This window comes from Nomascus leucogenys, chromosome 17 (genome assembly GCF_006542625.1).
Source record: "Nomascus leucogenys isolate Asia chromosome 17, Asia_NLE_v1, whole genome shotgun sequence".
NCBI lineage: Eukaryota > Metazoa > Chordata > Mammalia > Primates > Hylobatidae > Nomascus > Nomascus leucogenys.
Window position 1 is genome coordinate 92,969,140 of NC_044397.1, and position 19,295 is coordinate 92,988,434.

General features: G+C 61.3%; 1 protein-coding gene across 1 annotated transcript in view; it reads right to left on the reverse strand.

The window, feature by feature from the left end:
- Positions 1-1,756: 1,756 nt before the first annotated feature.
- THOP1 (thimet oligopeptidase 1) overlaps positions 1,757-19,295 on the reverse strand; it is a 29,776-nt gene continuing 12,237 nt past the window's right edge. Inside the window, exons 5-13 of the mRNA XM_030795854.1 lie at positions 17,221-17,323; positions 10,280-10,440; positions 8,558-8,693; positions 7,803-8,169; positions 7,167-7,368; positions 5,119-5,305; positions 4,841-4,969; positions 3,875-4,011; positions 1,757-2,242 (exon numbers count right to left, since the gene is read on the reverse strand). Of these exons, the coding sequence (XP_030651714.1) occupies positions 2,081-2,242; positions 3,875-4,011; positions 4,841-4,969; positions 5,119-5,305; positions 7,167-7,368; positions 7,803-8,169; positions 8,558-8,693; positions 10,280-10,440; positions 17,221-17,323 (1,584 nt within the window). The 3' untranslated portion in view covers positions 1,757-2,080. The remainder of the gene's footprint in view (positions 2,243-3,874; positions 4,012-4,840; positions 4,970-5,118; positions 5,306-7,166; positions 7,369-7,802; positions 8,170-8,557; positions 8,694-10,279; positions 10,441-17,220; positions 17,324-19,295) is intronic.

Consider the following 19,295-nt stretch of genomic DNA (forward strand, 5'->3'; position numbering starts at 1 on the left):
CTTGGCTGGGACCAGGTGAAGGCCAGCTGAGGGCTTGGTGCAGGGGAAGTTGGCTGGGACCAGGTGGAGGCCAGCTGAGGGCTTGGTGCAGGGGAAGTTGGCTGGGGACCAGGTGGAGGCCAGCTGAGGGCTTGGTGCAGGGGAAGTTGGCTGGGACCAGGTGGAGGCCAGCTGAGGGCTCGGGACAGGGGAGGATGAGGGAGCCCCCAGACTCGCCGTCTCCACCTCTATCCAGTGCGGTCGGCTTTGCTTTCCAGCTTTTCTTTTCTGAACCCCAGGTATTTTATTATTATTGTTACTTTTAGAGACAGTCTTGCTCTGTTGCCCAGGCTGCAGTGCAGTGGTGGGATCATGGCTCACTGCAGCCTCGACCTCCCAGGCTCAAGCGATCCTCCTGCCTCAGCCTCCCAAAAAACTGAGACCACAGGCACTGGCCCCACAGCCACCGAACTTACGTTTTTTAGAGATGGAGTCTTGCTACGTTGCCCAAGCTGGCCTCGACCTCCCAGGCTCAAGCAATCCTTTTGCTTCAGTCTCCTGAGTAGTTGGGGCTTCAGGTGCAAGCTATGAGACCCGCTCTGAGCTGTGAGTATCTGAAACGTGACCGCTTTGGTGTTCCCACTTATCGATTCCCGCCTCGCTGGCATAACCCTCCTGGCCACAGGCTGTGCCATCCAGCTCTGCAAAGACAAGACTCACCCCTTACCCCCAGAGTTGGAAAGACACAGAAGCAGGTGCATGGAGCAGAGCCAGGCGTGCGTACGGTGCAAAGTAGGCCCCATGGCAGCAGCCACAGCCACACTGGCCTGGGCTAGGTGGGAATGGGACAGGAGGGGCTGGAGCAGATGGCACAGCCCTCGGAGTCCCGTCCAAATGCAGATGAGGACGAGGCGGATGTCTGGCCACCCATAGGCCTCGGGAAACAGGGTCACAGGTTCTGCTGACCAGCCTCCTTCGTGGAGGACTAAGACTGGGGAGGGACGCTCCCAGGGCACGAGGGGGGCTCCCGAGAAACTCAGTCACGGGAGAAAACATCAGAGTGCTGGGATTGAAGAGGCGGGGAGCATCCACCTGTCCTGCTCGGGAGGCGGGGACACAGCCGACAGCCATCCCTGAGGCATCTCTGAGCACCGTCGGAGGGTCCAGGAAGCGCCCCCCTGACCCTGCACCCCCGATCAAGACTTTGCCACAATGCCCACAGCCAGGGGAGTGGGGCCGCCAGGGAGGGCAGGCACAGGCAGTCCCCAAGACCACGAGGACGAGGGCCATGGCTGAGCTTCCAGCAGCTGCCCTGGTTCACCAGGTTCACTTGTGTCCAACAGGAACCCCCAGAGACTCTGCCTAGGAAGCTGGAGTGAGCCTGGCCTTCCCCTGTGGGTGAGAGGGTGGGCAGCTGCTGACCTCCAGCCCCACCCCGGCTGCCTGTGCACACAGGGCCTGCCCTGACTTTCCGGACTCTCTGACCAGTGGAGCCTGGTCCTTGATGGCCTGAGCTGAGCAGGGAGGGGAGGGAATGTTTCAGAATGATGACAAGTGAGAAGCAGGCAGGAAGCAGAAGTCTCTCAGACCCCCCAGGCTGGCCTGGCTGGCAGAACTGGTTCCCAGACCTTCACTCCCCCACCCCCCGCCCCCACAAGGACCTGAGCCCCAATCCAGGGCCTGGTGTGGCAACAGCCCAAGGGCTGGACCCTGACCCGACGTCCCGCTGTCCTTGGACAAAAAAGCGCAGGAGCCAGTGACCAGGCCAGGGAGCCTCTCTCTTTTTCTGTTTCCTTTTAATGACCTCATTTCAAAGAAGAGCCATCTCCTGACAAGGGACGTTTCCCAGGGAGGAGACGTGTTAGTGCAACAAAGACCAGGCCCTGGCGGCCATGAGAGCCCTCCAGATGCCTTGCGGACACCATCTCTAGCCGGGTGGGCCACCGGGTGGGGACAGACAATGACAAGAGGCAAGAGACAGCTGCTCAGCCACCCTGCCAGTCCCAGGCGCTGTGCCAGAGCCTGCCCCATCCTGGGCCAGGGGCTAAGGCACCAGGGCGGTGGGAGCGCAGGCAGGACTGGGCAGTCGCAGTGCCGGGCCTCAGCAGACCTGCGGCTCAGGCTCGCAGCCCCCGACCTGCAGCCCCTTGCTCAGAAGGAAGGCGTCCTGCTTGGGGTCACGGCCCAGGAAGCGCTTCAGCATGGCGCTGGCATCCTCGGAGCCGCCAGGTCTCAGGATGCAGCTTCTGTAATCCATGCCGACCTGCCAAGGAGACAGGGCACTGTGGCCGGGTGGGGACCCAGGGAGGAAGGCAGAGGACCCCAGGAGTCTGCACACCCTCGCCCAGGGGGCCTCGGAGCAACCCCTTCCAGGCTCCCAGGGAGGCCTGGGGGCCGCCTGGATCAGCACGGGTGGGGGAGCGCAGGTGCCTTTCATCAGAATCTCAGCGGGGGTGTGCACTGAGGGGCCAGCAGGGTCCCGAACTCCCCAAACTCCCGAGGTGGCTCCCGCCATCAGCCCCCACTGAAATCCCAGGCTGAGCCCATGGACAGAAGTGGCTGAGCCTCCGGCTGGACAATGAGGGAGCCGCTCGCGCTCTGGGCCGCCCTAAAGGCCTGGGTTTGAGCCTAGCGCTGTGACTGCGGGACTACGGGCAGGTGAGGCAGAGACGAGACCGCGAGGCAGCTGGTGCCCGCCACCAAGGAGACACCAATGCCCCAGAGCCCCGCAGGAGCCTGCGCGGACTGCAGGCTGCAGAGCCAGGGAGCCACAGTCCCAGCTCCCAGCCCGGGGGACTCCACCTCTACAGCCCCCAGCCGGTCCTCAGAGGTGGGACCCCCTCACCTCAGCAGCAGGGGGAGCCGCTGGAGGCTGCCTCAGGAAGGGGGAGGTCCCTGCTGGGCTGTGAAGACAGGGGCTTGTCGGACCATTGCTCCCCCAGGTCCTGGCCTCTGCACCTCTATAAAGGGAGCGGCTGAGCGCCTGGGCTTAGTGGCCCCGAGGTACCTGCAGGCTGCCCAGTGCAATGTTGCACCCAGACAGGGCAGGGCCGGCCCTCAAAGATGGTAGCCACCTGTTCCTTGTGAGGGACTCTGGCGGCTGTCCCGAGCCTGGGTCACACCAAGTCAGCGGGAGGCACAGGCTCACATGGCGTAACGGCCGCACTTCATAGTGAGGAAACTGGAGGTTGGAGGAGCAAATGAATGGCAAACGCCAAGCCTTCCCCAGAGAAGGGTCTGTCTCAGCCCGTGGCTCTGAGGCCGATCACGCAGATCCCTGAAGGACTCGTATGGGAAGACACGGAGCTCCCAGCACTTACAGCCCGAGGCTTGAGGGGCCAGTGTGGAGCTTCCTGCAGGGCCCAGGGAGGAGCTGTGGGCAGCACCGCACCAAGCCCAGCAGGTGCCTCGGCCGGGATGGCTCACCCGGCACATCCAGGCCCAGGCCAAAGGTGTGCTTTTCTCGGCCCCACCCTGCTGTTCAGGACATCCTCCCCGTCCCAGCTTCCCCTCGCTCTGCCGTTCAGGACGCCCTTCCTGGTCCCCGGTCCCCACGTACCTTGCTGTTCAGGACGCCCTCCCTGTCCCTGTCCCCGTGTACCTTGCTGTTCAGGACGCCCTCCCTGTCCCCCCCCCCGTCCCCCCCGTACCTTGCTTTCAGGACGCCCTCCCTGTCCCGTCCCCGTGTACCTTGCTGTTCAGGACGCCCTCCCTGTCCCTGTCCCCGTGTACCTTGCTGTTCAGGACGCCCTCCCTGTCCCTGTCCCCGTGTACCTTGCTGTTCAGGACGCCCTCCCTGTCCCTGTCCCGTGTACCTTGCTGTTCAGGACGCCCTCCCTGTCCCTGTCCCTGTACCCCCCCCCCCCCCCCCCGCCCCCTCCCTGTCCCCGTGTACCTTGCTGTTCAGGACGCCCTCCTGCTTGAAGCGCGTGTGGAACATGTCCATGGAATACACCTCGCTCCACAGGTACCCGTAGTACTGGGCGTCGTAGCCACCTGCCAGGTGGCCGAAGGTTGCAGGCATGTTGGTTCCTGGGATAGACACATGGCAGGGTTCACGCTGTAGCCCCCACCCCATGCTCCTCCTCCAGGAGAAGACATCCAGCCAGACTCCTGGGACCCCTGCCCGGAACAGGGAGAAGCTGGAGGATCACAGTGAGGGCTGAGACCAGCCGGATACTTCTAGAACCAGAGCCAGCCACAAAGCGAGGGCCACAAGTCTCCACCCCCTCTCCTGGAAGGACAGGAGCTCATTTAATGGGGCTGTCAGCTGCCACAGAGCAACGTCCCCATTATGAGAGTGCGTCAATGAAGCAAGGCACGTCCACGCAACAGCACAGGCCACGCTGCTGAAAACGCTTTTGGAAAGATTTTTTAAAGTCTATGGAGTGTTAAGCCAGCAAAACACCACCCATGTTAAAATCATGCTGTATTTCCAAATTCTGGATCCTCGCAAGCGTGCGTGAACACACATGCACACAGGACAACAGGTGTGTGTGGAAACAGGGCCCACTTCTCATCGTCAGGATCGGAAATTCCTAGGCCTTCCTGTACTCTCTAGGCTTTTTACAAAGCATGTGTCATACATTTGAATCAAGAAAACGCCAGCTTCATTCAAAGCAAAGGCTCCAGGGAACACACTCCTCCTGGGGGCTGGGGCCGCACACCCGTCCCCGACCCTGGGCCTGCAGCTGCATCTCAGCTGGGGCTGTCCCCCGAGGAGCCTGGGACGCGCTCCGCGGCTCCCCAGCAGGGACTCCTGCACTTGCTAAGTGAAGCATGGGGACCAACTCCCTTCACCTTCCCAGGGAAGCAGCTGAGGCCCCAAATTCCAGAGTGTGCCCGGTTCAAGGGTGGCTACCTGGCGTGGCCGGGACCCCGAGGATCTCCTGGCAGAGCCGCGCATACTCCTCGGCGGGGTCTGCGTCCGTCTGCGTGTGCAGGGCCTGGTCCACCTTGGCGAGGACGATCTGGCGCAGGTTGAAGAGGCCTGGGCAGGAGGGAAGGAGGGAGCTGGCCTCTGCACCTGCCCCAGCCCACTCTGCCCAGAGCTCTGACCCCCACCCGGGGCACATGCCAGGCCCCAGCTGTGTGCTGCCACCCGAGGTTAGCGCCCTTCCCCAGACGGGGCGGGTGCACCTGTGTTGGCCTGCCGGGACTCAATGAGCTTCTCCAGGAGCTCCTGGGGCACCGCGCTGCCTGTACGGTAGTGCCGCGACATCCGCAGCAGTGGCTCCTTCTCCCACACCCAGTTCTCCAGCATCTGCGACGGCGCCTCCACGAAGTCCCGCTCCACGTGGGTCCCGCTGAACATGGCAAACTCCGCCTGCAGGGATGGGGCAGAGCCTCAGAATGCCCAGGCCCTGCCTAGCCCGTTCCCGCTGGCCTGGCCCATGTCAGCTGCCACAGCGCAAACAGGGCAAGTGCACAGGTGATGCGCTGGGCCTGGCCCTCCCACCCCAAAGCTGGAAAACGACCGGGACCCGGAGGCCCCTCGGCTGCTGCTGGCTGCCAGTGCCAGCAGGACACACCTGAAGATGCCGGCCACATGACCCCATCCCTGGAGGCCACCCACGCTTCTCCCCTATCCACGGAGCCACTGCTCCCTGAAAGCTCTGCACGCCAGAGGGGTTGGGACCTGGGGACAGCCAGGTCCGGGTGGGGACGTTGTAAGGCATGCTGCATTTCCCTGCTTGTGTGTGTATGTGGAACCTTCCCTAAAAGCACAGCCCTTGACTGAGTCCTGCTGGAACCATGGCTGGCAGCCAACAGCGAGGGAACTCCTGGGTGATCCTCAAGGTCCTCTCTGCAACACCGAGGCTTTTCCGTTCCAAGGACCACGCAGCCACGCTCCTCATCCCGACGGAATGCACCAAGGGACTCGCCGTGCCAGGCGCCAGGGACACGCAGAAAGCAGCATGCAAAGCAGGCCTGCAGGCACGTGCGTGGGCACCTGTGCGAGCACCTGTGTGGATGTGCACACGCATGTGCTGGCTACGAGTGCTGTGCAAAGAGTGTGGCAGGGAAGCCAGGAAAGGTGGACACACAGTGGATCCTCATTCCTGGACTCCGTGTTTTTGAACTTGCCTACTAAGATCCACAGAAACCCCAGAGGCCAGCACTGCGGCGCCCCTCAGACGGGCCGCGCTCTGTCTTCTCGCTTCAGCTCATTCTGTGAGCAAGCGTCCTTTTCTCAGTCTAGTGGGGGCACGGTGTTTGCATCTTTGTACTCTTGCACTTAAAAGGCCCCAAATGTCGCGCAGAGCACTGTCTCGTCTCCTTAAGCACCAGGAGGCCATGATGTGCCTCACGGGGACATCCTGTGTGTGCAAGCTGTGCTCAGGCGTGGGTGACAGAGCCACCGGCCATGTGTTCAACGTGAACCCGTCAGCGCTGCACAGCAGTAAGGTGTCTTGAACCCAAAACACACATAGCAAGGTTCTGGAATGATCAGTTGGCGAACACGTGACCAGAGGCTCCTGGGAACCCAGCCCTGGGTCCCCTCAGAGGGACGGCTCTGCACGCACTTCTCAGGTTCTCAGCGACTTCACAGGACAGAGCCTTTCTGAGGAGTGATAGCTGACTGTGTGCCAGGAAAGATGCTTGCAACAAGATGGCACCATGTTGGCCAGGCTGGTCTTGAGCTCCTGACCTCAGGTGATCCACCCGCCTCGGCCTCCCACAGTGCTGGGATTACAGGCGTGGGCCACCACGCCTGGCCAGGATGTGACTACTTAGAGACGGGATGTCTAAGGAGGTCACTAAAGTCAAGTGAGGTTGTTGGGCGGGCCCTGATCCGGCATGACTGGGGTCCCTGTAAGGAGAGGAGATGAGGACCCACACAGAAGGACGACCACATGAGGATGCAGAGAGGTAGTGGCGTCTACAGGCCAAGGAGGGACCTCGCGGGAGCCAACCCTGCTTACACCGTGACCTCCGACTCCAGCCTCTAGGACCATGAGGAAATACATGCCCCTTGTGTAAGCCCTGGTCTGTGGTGTTTTGCTGGGGCAACCCCAGGACACGGGCATGAGAGGGAGTCACCATCTTTGGGTGGCATTGGATGGAGGAGCCACCGGGTGGGTGCAGAGACAGCCGGAAGCCAAAGCCCCAGGCTTGGGCCTCGCTGACCACAGGCAGCCCCTGCCCTGCCCCTGCCCCTGCCCCTGCCCGGGCCCCGCACCCACCTGGGAGCAGAGCTGGTGCATCACGTGGCCAAACTCATGGAAGTAGGTCTCCACCTCATCATGCTGCAGCAGCGAGGGTGCGTCGGCTGTGGGCTTCGTGAAGTTGGCCACCATGGCTGCGATGGCGATCTGGCGGCTCCCATCCTGCCGCAGGCAGCCGGGCTGCAGACCAAAGCAGGCCGCGTGCCCGTACTTTCCTTCCCTGGGGAGGGAGGCAGCGTCAGGCCCCGCAGGGACTGGAGACACCACAAGGGTCCCTGACTCCGCATCCTTCAGCCCACCTGACTGATAACCCAGACCGCCGGGCACCTCTGAGGTTCTAAACCTCCCTCTCAGCAGAGACAGCTTGGTGCAGAGCAGCATGAAAAGCACAGCCAGGCCCCGGCTGCCATCCCTCCCCTAAAGGACTGTGGCCTGGGCAGAGCTGCACCCTGTCCAGGTGGCTAAGTGAGAGTGGAAACGGGGACAGCCGCATTTTCCGCTCCTGTGGTGTGCCCACGGGTGCTACGTCTCGGGGTTCATCCCCGAGGCCCCATGGAGCAGGCAACGACTTCCTTCCCATCTCAGACGGGAACGCCGGGCTCCGAGGAGACCCAGGGCCGGGGTGCGCCCCCCGCCCCCGCTGCCCTCACCCACCGCGGGTACAGGTCCAGGTAGAACTTGCCGACCACCTCCCCCGAGGCCGCATCCCTCGCGGTGTAGAGCCGCACGTCCTCATGCCAGGCACTGGCGCCCTCCTCGTGCTGGAAGGCCAGCCCCAGGAGCTCCTGGTAGATGCCCAGCAGCCCGTGCGTGACCACCTGCACGGGGAAGTACTCCTTGAGCAGGTTCTGGTCCACGCGGTAGCGTGTCTCCTCCACCTGGTTCATGTAGTAGCGCATGTCCCAGGCATGGATGCGGCCGTCGAAGGTCAGGCCCCGGCGCTCGCACTCCGCACGCTTCAGCTCCAGAATCACCGCACGCTCCTGCTCCCCCAGGGGCTTCAGCTTCTGCGCCAGCTCATCTGCGGGGAGGGCAGAAAGGTGGGCCTCTTGCCCTGCGGGCTCCTCCATGGCTCTGGGCTCGCCCACCCGTGGCCGCGACTTCGTCAGGCTCCCCATTTGGAAGGGAGGGCCCGCAGTTCCTAGCAACCCCTTGAGGGGCCGAGCATCCTCTAGCTCAGGGTGAGGGGGTGGCGGGGCCGGGTGCAGGCATGGGACTGACTCCAGGGCCCGGGCGCTTCCCTGTTCTGTGAGGGTCCCTCCGGGGGACTGAGGGAGCCAGGGCAGGCGTCAGAAGTCCCTCTTCACGGAGGGAAAGGACAGGGCTCTAGGGGTAGCACCGACTGTTCCTGGGGTGACCCTGAGAACCTTCCCCATGTGGACCCCGGTGGAGGAGGAAGGAAGGGCTACCTAGGAAGGTGGCCACGGTCTGGCTGGTCTTGGCCATGTTCATCTCCAGGACATAGTCGGCGTGCGTGTGGAACCCCAGCAAGCGGGACTTCTGGGCCCGCAGTGCCACCAGCTCCTTGAGGATAGCACAGTTCTCCTGCAACCGACACCACCACACTGTCACCCAGGGGCGCCACTGCCTCCACCTCCAGGGCCAGCACGCCCTGTCCCGGGGCCAGGGGCTCATATCCAGCTCCGTCTGGCCTCCGGCCCCTGCCCCTCTGTGCCTGTGTTACTGCACAACTCCTCTGGTCATGCCACCGGTGTCATCATAATCCCGAGGCCTTTTCGGAACCAGAAGGGGCACAAATGACTCTAAGGCCTCACACGGAACGTGGCGTGGGGACGAGGGGCTGTCCGAGGAGCCTCCGAGGGCATCACCGCTGCATGTGGGGACACCCCCATGTCCAGGCCTTGGTTCCCAGTCTCAGGGGCTCTGCCCATCGCCACCGGCACATGACACGCACACAGCCTCACTTCTGAGGACTGGCACTACTGACCAAGCCGGTGGGGATAGGGGGAGGACGCATGAAACCCATGTGAGGCGTTTACAAGGAGAAACAGAGGCCTGGGCAGATGTGCCCACCAGCTGGGTCCACAGGAAACCCACCTGTAACCAGGCAGGTGGGTGCACAGCAGCCAAATAGGAGCCAGGCCGACCACCAGCAGCAGCAAGCTCTCTGAGGCGGCACATCCCCCGGGACTTGGAACTCAGCCCACCCGTGTGCTCCCTCTTGGCCTGGCCCTCACTCTGCCACTAGGACCCAAGCCTGGGGACCAGGACGGGATTGCCCAGTTGACCTTCCAAGGCGTGCTGGGGAAGTCGAGGTGTGCCCAGTCCACGGGTCCACCTACTCAGGCTTAACAGCAACGGGAATTCCCAGCCAACATGTAGAGGGCAGGCCATGCCCCATCTGAGCAGACTGAGTTCCCGGTCCCTGAACAGCGAGGAGCTCCCCCCCCGCAGTGATCCGTGCCCACCTGTCCCTCCATTGGTGCCTGCCCGTCCCCCTGCAGTGATGGGCACCCGCCCGTCCCCCTGCAGTGATCAGTGCCCGCCCATCCCTTTGCAGTGATCGGCGTGTATCCCCCTTTCGCCAGCTGCACAAGCACCAACATGGTGTCATCAGGCGACCAAGAAGCCCACTCCTAGAGCCCCTGCCTGTTCCAGATGGCAAATGGAAGACGTGCAGAGACCACCTGACCGACCATGCCATGGCGCCGTGGACAGTTACACGCGCCCCTGTGGGAATGGCCGTCTGACACCAGTCACAGCGAGAAGGCCCAGTCACAACCCACCTGTGGACCCAGGCTCAGGTCCGGGCACTATCATTTAAGACAAAAGGAATGATCTGGGCTGACACACCTGAAGGGCGGCTCCAGATAAGGGAGGGACTAGACGTGCGCGTGGCCAGATGCGCAGAGCAGCAGCAGGAGGCTCAGCTTGCGAAGGAGGAACTGGGCCCTGAGCTGTGGCCCCAGGGTCTGGGTGGAGCCCAGCACAGACACCTCCAGGGCGCAGCACAGCCCCACAGGGAGGCCTCTGCTGGCCACTGGGCCTGACGGGGGAGATTGGGAGGCCATCCAAGTGCAAAGCCTGGAGGTGCCTCACACACATGCAGCAGACAGGCCCCACAAGCTCCAGACCCCCTGTTCCGGGGCCCCCCGGCCGCACCTTCTCACCTCCTTGCACCGGCAGTTGAAGGCCTCCTCCACTTTCCTCCTGGTCTCAGGCACGTGGCATTTCTTCAGGAGGGGGAAGTAATGGGGGTACTTGAGGGTGACCTTCAACTTGCCGTCCTCCATCTTCTCCAGGGAGTTCAGAAAGTCCTCAGGGAGCCCTCCTATGGGGACAGAACCAGGGTGGCTTTGACAGGACTGATGTGCCCACAGCCTGCACACAGCGTGGGAGGGAAGGGGTGGGCTTCCCCTCTGCCTGGAAAGCTACAAGGGGGCCCTCAGCAAGCAGCCACAGCCTGGCCACCACGCGCTGCAATTCTCACGTCCCCTGTGTAACCCCATCAAGAAACACCCTGGCTCCCCCACAGCCTGGCCACCACCTGCCATGTTTCTCACGTCCCGCCTCTAACCCCACCAGGAAACCCCCCAGCACCCTCACAGCAGGATCTCCTGCCCCAGAGAGGTTAAAGCTAAATCCGGCCCAACCCCTGGACAGCGTGGGCCTCCAGGGCACCGTCACCACCCCCATGTGTGAAGGGAGAAGGGTGGCGGGAAGGGTGGCCCGGCCACCGCACAAGGAACCAGCGTTAGAGGCAGTGCCTCCCATCAAAGACGAAAACAGCAGAAGAGCCGAGCACGCTGGGCCCTGGGCGGAGAGGGAGGCCCCGCGTGGAGAGGGAGGCCCTGCTTTGCTTTTCCTGAAGGACGACCCCCAGGCAGAGCCTCCCGCTCAGAGTTGAGATCTCAGCACGCAGCCCACGGCTCGGCCACTTTCAAGTGTGTCCCTCTGGAGAGACCCAACTCCCACTCCCAGAGCTTCTCACTGGAGCCCTGCTGTCCCTTCTCCACCCACAAAACCCCGGCAGGACACAGCTCACCCCGATGCCCGGCAGCCACACCCTCCCACCTGGCCCCTGCCCGACAGCCTCAAGAGAAGAGGGGGCGGCAGCATCCTGGACTGAACCCCTCCGGGGTTCCTACCTCGCGGCTCGGGAGACGCCAGGGCCACCGTGCCTCAGGCTTGCAGCTTCAACGCAAAGACTGGTTCACCTCAAACCCAGGGTGGTCAGGGTGAGAAAGAATGATCGGGAGCTCATGCTGACCCCAGGGTGCTCAGGGTGGAAAGAATGATCGGGAGCTCACGGTGACCCCAGGGTGCTCAGGGTGGAAAGAACGATCGGGAGCTCACGCTGACCCCAGGGTGCTCAGGGTGGAAAGAATGATCCGGAGCTCACGCCGACCCCAGGGTGGTAGGGGTGGAAAGAATGATCCCGATGGGGGGACAGAGGCAGATGGGGGACATTTTGGGAGGCCAGCCCGTGGGTGTGGGTGGTGATGAGGGAGCTGAGAGTCCTGTGGCCGGCAGAGCCCCCGCCTTCCCGTTTGTGCCCCAGCACCAGTGTGGGCCTGGCAATTGTCTGCCGAGTGACCGCAGCACAAGGGGGAGGCCTCCCGGGACCTGCACGTTGTCCTTTCCAAGGACCACGGGCCTTCAAACGGCAGCTCTCCATCTCAACAGTCTGTCACCCAGGAGTGATGGCTGGCGGTCGGAGATGGGAGTTAAAGGACAGCAAGGGAGACGGCTGGGGGGCCCAGCAGCACTGGACTGGAAGAGAAGCTGCAAAGTGGACTCATGAAAGTTTTTATTTTTTTAGAAACAGGGTCTTGCTCTGTTGCCCAGGCTGCGATGGATAGTTCACGAATGCATAGTTCACATTCACTGTGACCCTGAACTCCCAGACTCAAGCCATCCTCCTGCCTCAGCCTCCTGAGTGGCTGGGACCTCAGGTGTGTGCCGGCATGCCCCGCTGCACTTGTGCATTTGATATACAGACGCAGAACATAAGAGTGTGTGTGTCCATGTGTGGTGCCGAGACGCGTGTCTGCTTCCTAACTGTTAACAGTGTCCAGGAATGCCGCTCCCCGGCAGCGGTGAACACATCTGGTGCCTAAATCACCCTCCACTCAAAGACACCAGGGCTCCTCCAAGAAATGGAGCATCTGAGGGCTGGGGCAGGGAGAGCATGGGACGAGCCTGCGACACCACACGTCCAACAGTAAGAGCGGGCTCAGAGGCCGAGCCTGCGGTACTGCGCGCCCCACAGTAAGAGCCGGCTCAGAGGCCGAGCCTGCGGTACTGCGCGCCCCACAGTAAGAGCGGGCTCAGAGGCCGAGCCTGCGGTACTGCGCGCCCCACAGTAAGAGCGGGCTCAGAGGCCGAGCCTGCGGTACTGCGCGCCCCACAGTAAGAGCCGGCTCAGAGGCCGAGCCTGCGGTACTGCGCGCCCCACAGTAAGAGCGGGCTCAGAGGCCGAGCCTGTGGTACCATGTGCCCCATGGTAAGAGCAGGTTCAGAGGACAGCAGGTGCATTACAAGGACACGGGGACTGTTCGGAGGGACTCCCGAGAGTCCATGTGGGACGATTTGAGCACTGGGATAAATGATAATGAATGATAACCCGAGAATAAGACAGAAGCCTCATGCACATGGACAGAAACAAATCAGTAAGAAGACAGGCGAGGAGGGAAGGTTCGGAGTCACGGCAGGACGATTGATGCCCAGAGGGTGAGGGCAGCAGAAGTCATCCATGGACATGGCAACTAGTGCATGACAATGTGCAAGCGACGGACACTCACAAGTCTCTGCTCTGATTGGGTGCGACCCCTCCAAAATGCACCAGGAACTTAATGCCAGAGATGGGGGTGTCGGGAGATGGGGGTGTCGGGAGGTGGGGGTGTCGGGAGATGGGGGTGTCGGGAGGTGGGTGTGTCGGGAGATGGGGGTGTCGGGAGGTGGGGGTGTCGGGAGGTGTTGGTGTCGGGAGGTGTTGGTGTCGGGAGGTGTTGGTGTCGGAGGTGGGGTGTCGGGAGGTGGGGGTGTCGGGAGGTGTTGGTGTCGGGAGGTGTTGGTGTCGGAGGTGGGGTGTCGGGAAGTGTTGGTGTCGGGAGGTGGGGGTGTCGGGAGGTGGGGGTGTCGGGAGGTGTTGGTGTCGGAGGTGAGGTGTCGGGAGGTGTTGGTGTCGGGAGGTGGGGGTGTCGGGAGGTGGGTGTGTCGGGAGGTGTTGGTGTCGGGAGGTGTTGGTGTCGGGAGGTGTTGGTGTCGGAGGTGAGGTGTCGGGAGGTGTTGGTGTCGGGAGGTGGGGGTGTCGGGAGGTGGGTGTGTCGGGAGGTGTTGGTGTCGGGAGGTGGGGGTGTCGGGAGGTGTTGGTGTCGGGAGGTGGGTGTGTCGGGAGGTGGGGGTGTCGGGAGGTGGGTGTGTCGGGAGGTGTTGGTGTCGGGAGGTGGGTGTGTCAGGAGGTGGGGGTGTCGGGAGGTGTTGGTGTCGGGAGGTGTTGGTGTCGGGAGGTGTTGGTGTCGGGAGGTGGGGGTGTCGGTGTCGGGAGGTGGGTGTGTCGGGAGGTGGGGGTGTCGGGAGGTGGGGGTGTCGGGAGGTGTTGGTGTCGGGAGGTGGGTGTGTCAGGAGGTGGGGGTGTCCGGAGATGGGGGTATCGGGAGACAGTGGTGTTGGAGATGGCGGTGTTGGAGGTGGTGGTGTTGGAGATGGTGGTGTTGGGAGGTGGCGGTATTGAGAGGTAGTGGTATTGGGAGATGTGGGTATCGGGAGATGGCGGTGTTGGAGATGGCGGTGTTGGAGATGGTGGTGTTGGAGGTGGCGGTATTGGGAGATGTGGGTATCAGGAGATGTGGGTATCGGGAGATGGCGGTGTTGGAGATGGCGGTGTTGGAGATGGCAGTGTTGGAGGTGGCGGTATTGGGAGATGTGGGTATCAGGAGATGTGGGTATCGGGAGATGGTGGTGTTGGGAGGTGGCGGTATTGAGAGGTAGTGGTATTGGGAGATGTGGGTATTGGGAGATGTGGGTATTGGGAGATGGCGGTGTTGGAGATGGCGGTGTTGGAGATGGTGGTGTTGGAGGTGGCGGTATTGGGAGATGTGGGTATCAGGAGATGTGGATATCGGGAGATGGCGGTGTTGGAGATGGCGGTGTTGGAGATGGTGGTGTTGGAGGTGGCAGTATCGGGAGATGTGGGTATCAGGAGATGTGGGTATCGGGAGATGGTGGTGTTGGAGATGGCGGTGTTGGAGATGGTGGTGTTGGAGATGGCGGTATTGGAGATGGTGGTGTTGGAGATGGTGGTGTTGGAGATGGCGGTATTGGAGATGGTGGTGTTGGAGATGGTGGTGTTGGAGATGGTGGTGTTGGAGGTGGCAGTATTGGGAGATGTGGGTATCAGGAGATGTGGGTATCGGGAGATGGTGGTGTTGGGAGGTGGCGGTATTGAGAGGTAGTGGTATTGGGAGATGTGGGTATTGGGAGATGTGGGTATTGGGAGATGGCGGTGTTGGAGATGGCGGTGTTGGAGATGGTGGTGTTGGAGGTGGCGGTATTGGGAGATGTGGGTATCAGGAGATGTGGGTATCGGGAGATGGTGGTGTTGGAGATGGTGGTGTTGGAGATGGCGGTGTTGGAGGTGGCAGTATTGGGAGATGTGGGTATCAGGAGATGTGGGTATCGGGAGATGGTGGTGTTGGAGATGGCGGTATTGGGAGACGGCAGGATTAGGTACTGGGGCCTTCAAGAGGCAGCTGGGTCACGTGGGCTCCGCCTTCAGGAATGGATGAACCCATTCATGGATTCATGGATGAAGGCGCTGATGGGTTAATGTGGCGGAGGGCCTGGGGCTTTGTGAGGAGGAGAGACCTGGGTGGAACCGGCTCGCTTAGCCCCCTCCCCTTGCTATGTGACACCCTGGCCGCCTCAGGGCTCCAGAGTCCCCACCAGGAAGAAGGCCCTGACCAGATATGGCCCCTCGACCTGGGACTTCTCAGCCTCCAGAGCTGTGACAAGTTAATTCCTTTTCTTATAAACTACATGGCTTTAGGTTTTCTGTTGTAAGCAGAAGAAAAGGAACTAAGACCATCTCAAAGCGTCTCCTGAGAAATGACTGACCACAAAGGGAAACAGGTCCCGGGGCAGCAGAGAGCCCTGGAGACTGTCACCCAACGCACTAGCCACCCGCGTGACGGTGTCACCTGGCCACATGGGACTCAAGCCACCTGCATGGGAGGCCCCTCAGGCCCGACAAATGGAACGGCGCCCCAAAGACTTAGACACCAAAATCCATAAACACTCTTGAGTTTGCAGGATGGCAAACGTGAAAAGAAACAGGCAGCTGAAACACTGACAAGAACAAAACTGGCTGAAACCGGCTGGAACCCACATGAGCCAGCAGAGTCTGTGCAGAACCAGCTTGCTGACGCCAACTGAACTTCCACTGCACTTCATACAGACTTCCCCAGGATTCACACCCAGGACCCATGAGCTGGCATGGACAGATAACTGTGCGTGCCCGAGGACCTTCCAGACCTCCCCTTTCCTTCCACCAATCACCTGTTAATCCCAGAATCCACCTCTACACCTTCTCTCATGAAAGTACTGCCTGAAAGCTGGCACAGGAGGCAGATTTGAGCTGGACGCCCAGTCTCCTTGGGAGTCACTTGCAATGAAAAGCTTGGTGCTGTGGCATTGGCTTCTAGCACGTCAGGCACCGAGCCCTTCTGCTTGCTAACACGAGCAGGAGGGAGGAGCAGCCCCACGGGAATGGTGCGGGTGGCTGTGGGGATGGTGCAGCTGCGGGAATGGTGCAGGTGGCTGCGGGATGGTGTGGGTGGCCGCGGGATGGTGTGGGTGGCCGCGGGGATGGCGCGGGTGGCCGCGGGATGGTGTGGGTGGCCGCGGGGATGGCGTGCGTGGTCACAGGGACGGCGCGGGTGGCCGCGGGATGGTGTGGGTGGCTGCGGGGACGGTGCGGGTGGCTGTGGGGATGGTGCAGCTGCGGGAATGGTGCGGGTGGCTGCGAGAATGGTGCGGGTGGCTGTGGGGATGGTGCAGCTGCGGGAATGGTGTGGGTGATCAGTGCACCCACTGAGGGGCAGGCTGGGTCCCTGGGGCTGGGAAACGTGCTTTACAGCAGATTGTAACCCGTCGTGTCTCCTGAGTGCCAGAAGCTGAGGGTAGGATGTGCTGCCCGAGACACGGGGGGGCTGAGCAAGGCGCTGGCAGCCAAGCTTGGCAGTGCCTGACCTGCGAGTGTTCCCTCAGGGAACATACGCCCAGGTGACCACACATCAAGCCACCTGCAGAGGCCTTGGGCCATGAGGGCCTTGTCCCCACCCACCACCTCAGAGGCAACTACATTCAGAGTCTAGAACTGGAGGTTATATTCTATAGCACCCATCAGAGTATGCCGGCCTGGCTGGGTGCGGTGGCTCACGCCTGTAATCCCAGCACTTTGGGAGGTTGAGGCGGGCAGATCCTGAGCCCAGGAGTTTGAGACCACCCTGGCCAACACGGCGAAACCATCTCTACTAAAACTAAAAAAATTTGCCAGGTGTGATGGCATACATCTGTAGTCCCAGCTACTCAGAAGGCTGAGACAGGAGAATCACTTGAAGCCGGGGGACGGAGGTTGCGTGAGTGGAGATCGCGCCACTGCACTCCAACCTGGGCAACAGAGCAAGACTCCATCTCAAAATAAATAAATTAATTAATTAAGTTAAATAAATAAAGGCAGGCAGGAAGTGGGGTCTCAAGGAAAACTTGTGGTTCCCTCAGGGCCATGGCTGAGACTGGCGCCCTTGGCCGCCCCGTCCGGCCTGGGCTTCCGCCACTGCCAGGGACATTTTCTATCAGGGTGGGATCTTGGTGGGACAGACCACGGCCCTCTCCAAGGAGGGCTCCGAGCTTTTGGCTGTAAACGGCCCTGGCGTGCCCTTGGTGGGGAAAGCCCTTGGCCCAGGGCGCTCAGGTCCACGTACTTCGGCCTCCCGCCGCCCTTCAGCACAGAAGCCCACAGGAGGAAGCGGCGGCCCCCGAGGGCCTGGCAGGCCTGCAGTGAGTCCCAGGACCGACGGCCACCCATGCCCCACCGCCCGGCCCCTACCTAGCTCCTCGAGCGTGAAGGGCAGGAAAGTCGTGTCCTCGTTCAGGTTCTTGTTGAAGTCGATGCACAGGAGGCTCAGCTTCTTCTTGATGCTTTTGATGTTCTGGAGAGAAAGGCGAGGCGTGAGAGGAGGGAGAGACCGGGGCGGGCACTGCAGGAAGATGCAAGGTCCTGGGAACGCTCTCACTGAGGGCTCAGGGATTTCCCCAAGAACCAGGCCGAAAGAAGAGGTAACCGAGGAGGAAAGAGTGAGATGGGAGGTGGAGGACAGACAGACACGGAGGCCACGAGGATGCACAGTGTGGATTTCAACACTAGCTGCGGCCTCCAAAGCTGGGTGACCTCAGGCAACCTCAGGGATGTGCTCCGGTCTGCCAGGTGTGGCCCTGGCCAAGAGTGCTCCAGACCCTCCTGTCCATTATGGAATCACCTTCAGAGCCTACAGCCTAAGCTTTTCAACATTTTTCTGAGACAGGGACTCGCTCTGTTGCCCAGGCTGGAGTGCAGTGCAGTGGCATGATCTCGACTCACTGCAGCCTCAACCTCCCAACTCAATTGATCCTCCTGCCTCAGCCTCCTGAGTAGTTAGGACTACAGGTACACGCCACTACACCCAGCTAATTTTTGTATGTTTGGTACAGACAGGATTTCACCATGTTGCTCAGGCTGGTTTCGAACTCCTCGGCTCAAGCGATCCTCCCACCTCAGCCTCCCAAAGTGCTGGGATTACAGGCATGAGTCACCGTGTCTGGCAGCTTTTGAACATTTTACCCCTTACCTGGTAAAGCTGGTTTTAGAAACAGCTAAAACTCGACCCTGGTGATATGGGATACCAACAAAGGAATTGAATCTTGAGTGGTCCCTCTGGTGGCCTTGAAGGCTGGGAGGTGACCACTATGTGACGAGGACGTGGCTTGAGGCCACATGACACGTGACAGGCTGGCAGCAGGGCTAGACTTTGACTCAGATCCTCCTGCTGGAAGCTCCACCAGGTGGGTCTGGAGCCCAGCTCCATGGGGCCAGAGCAGAAATGCTCATCCGCAGGACAGACAGCGGCGGCAGGGGAAACTGTGCCCAGGACTTTGCAGGGAGCCTGTAGCTGGTCAGGCAGGCCCCGGTTCAGAACCAGCTGAGGGCTTGCTGGGCCTCTCCTGGGAACAGGCCCCATGCTGGGCAATTCCCAATGTCTCCCCCTCTTGCCATCTCACATAACAAACCCAGCCATGCCAGGGAAGGCTCTGGAGACTCAACGAGCAAACAGCACTGGCCCTGAGGGCCGCGGGGACGCGCTGGAACTCCGCTCGCCAGCATCCGGACCTGGCACCTTTTCTGCACTTCTGTCCTCCGGGCGGGGCTGCCTCTGCTCCCTCCTTGCTCGCTGGTCCTTGTGGGAGAGTTTGTGGCTTCCACCATGCACATGACCACTCATGCTGAGCATGCAACAAGCCAAGGGGGTTTTAAAAATAACTGTGGTGCGCTGGCTCACACCCGTCATCCCAGCAGTTTGGGAGGCCGAGGCGGGTGAGTCACTTGAGGTTAGGAGTTTGAGACCAGCCTGGCCAACATGGTAAAACCCCGTCTCTATCAAAAATAAAAAAAAATTAGCCGGCTGTGTTGGTGGGTGCCTGTAATCCCAGCTACTCGGGAGGCTGAGGCAGGAGAATCGCTTGAACCCAGGAGGCGGAGGTTGCAGCGAGCCGAGATCGCACCACTGCACTCCAGCGTGGGTGACAAGAGTGTGACTCCCTCTCTAAATAAATAAATAAATACATAAATAAAAATAACAGTAACTGGCTCCTGTCCGCTGCGGCTGAGCTGAGGACCCCCAGTCCCCCGAGTCCTGAGACGGACCCTGACTCCGCTTCCGTCACTGCTGGTTTCACTGACGAACCCACCTGGCCTCTCTGAGTCTTGGTTGCCTCAGCCATAAGGTGGAGACGCCCCCTAACCAGGACAGCGGGGGCTTTATGGGAACCGGAACAGGGACAGCCACGGGGCGATGGCTGCAGCCTGGAACCTGATTGAACTGTGTGCTTTCTTTCCTGTACAGATTCTCCTTGACTTAGGACAGGGGT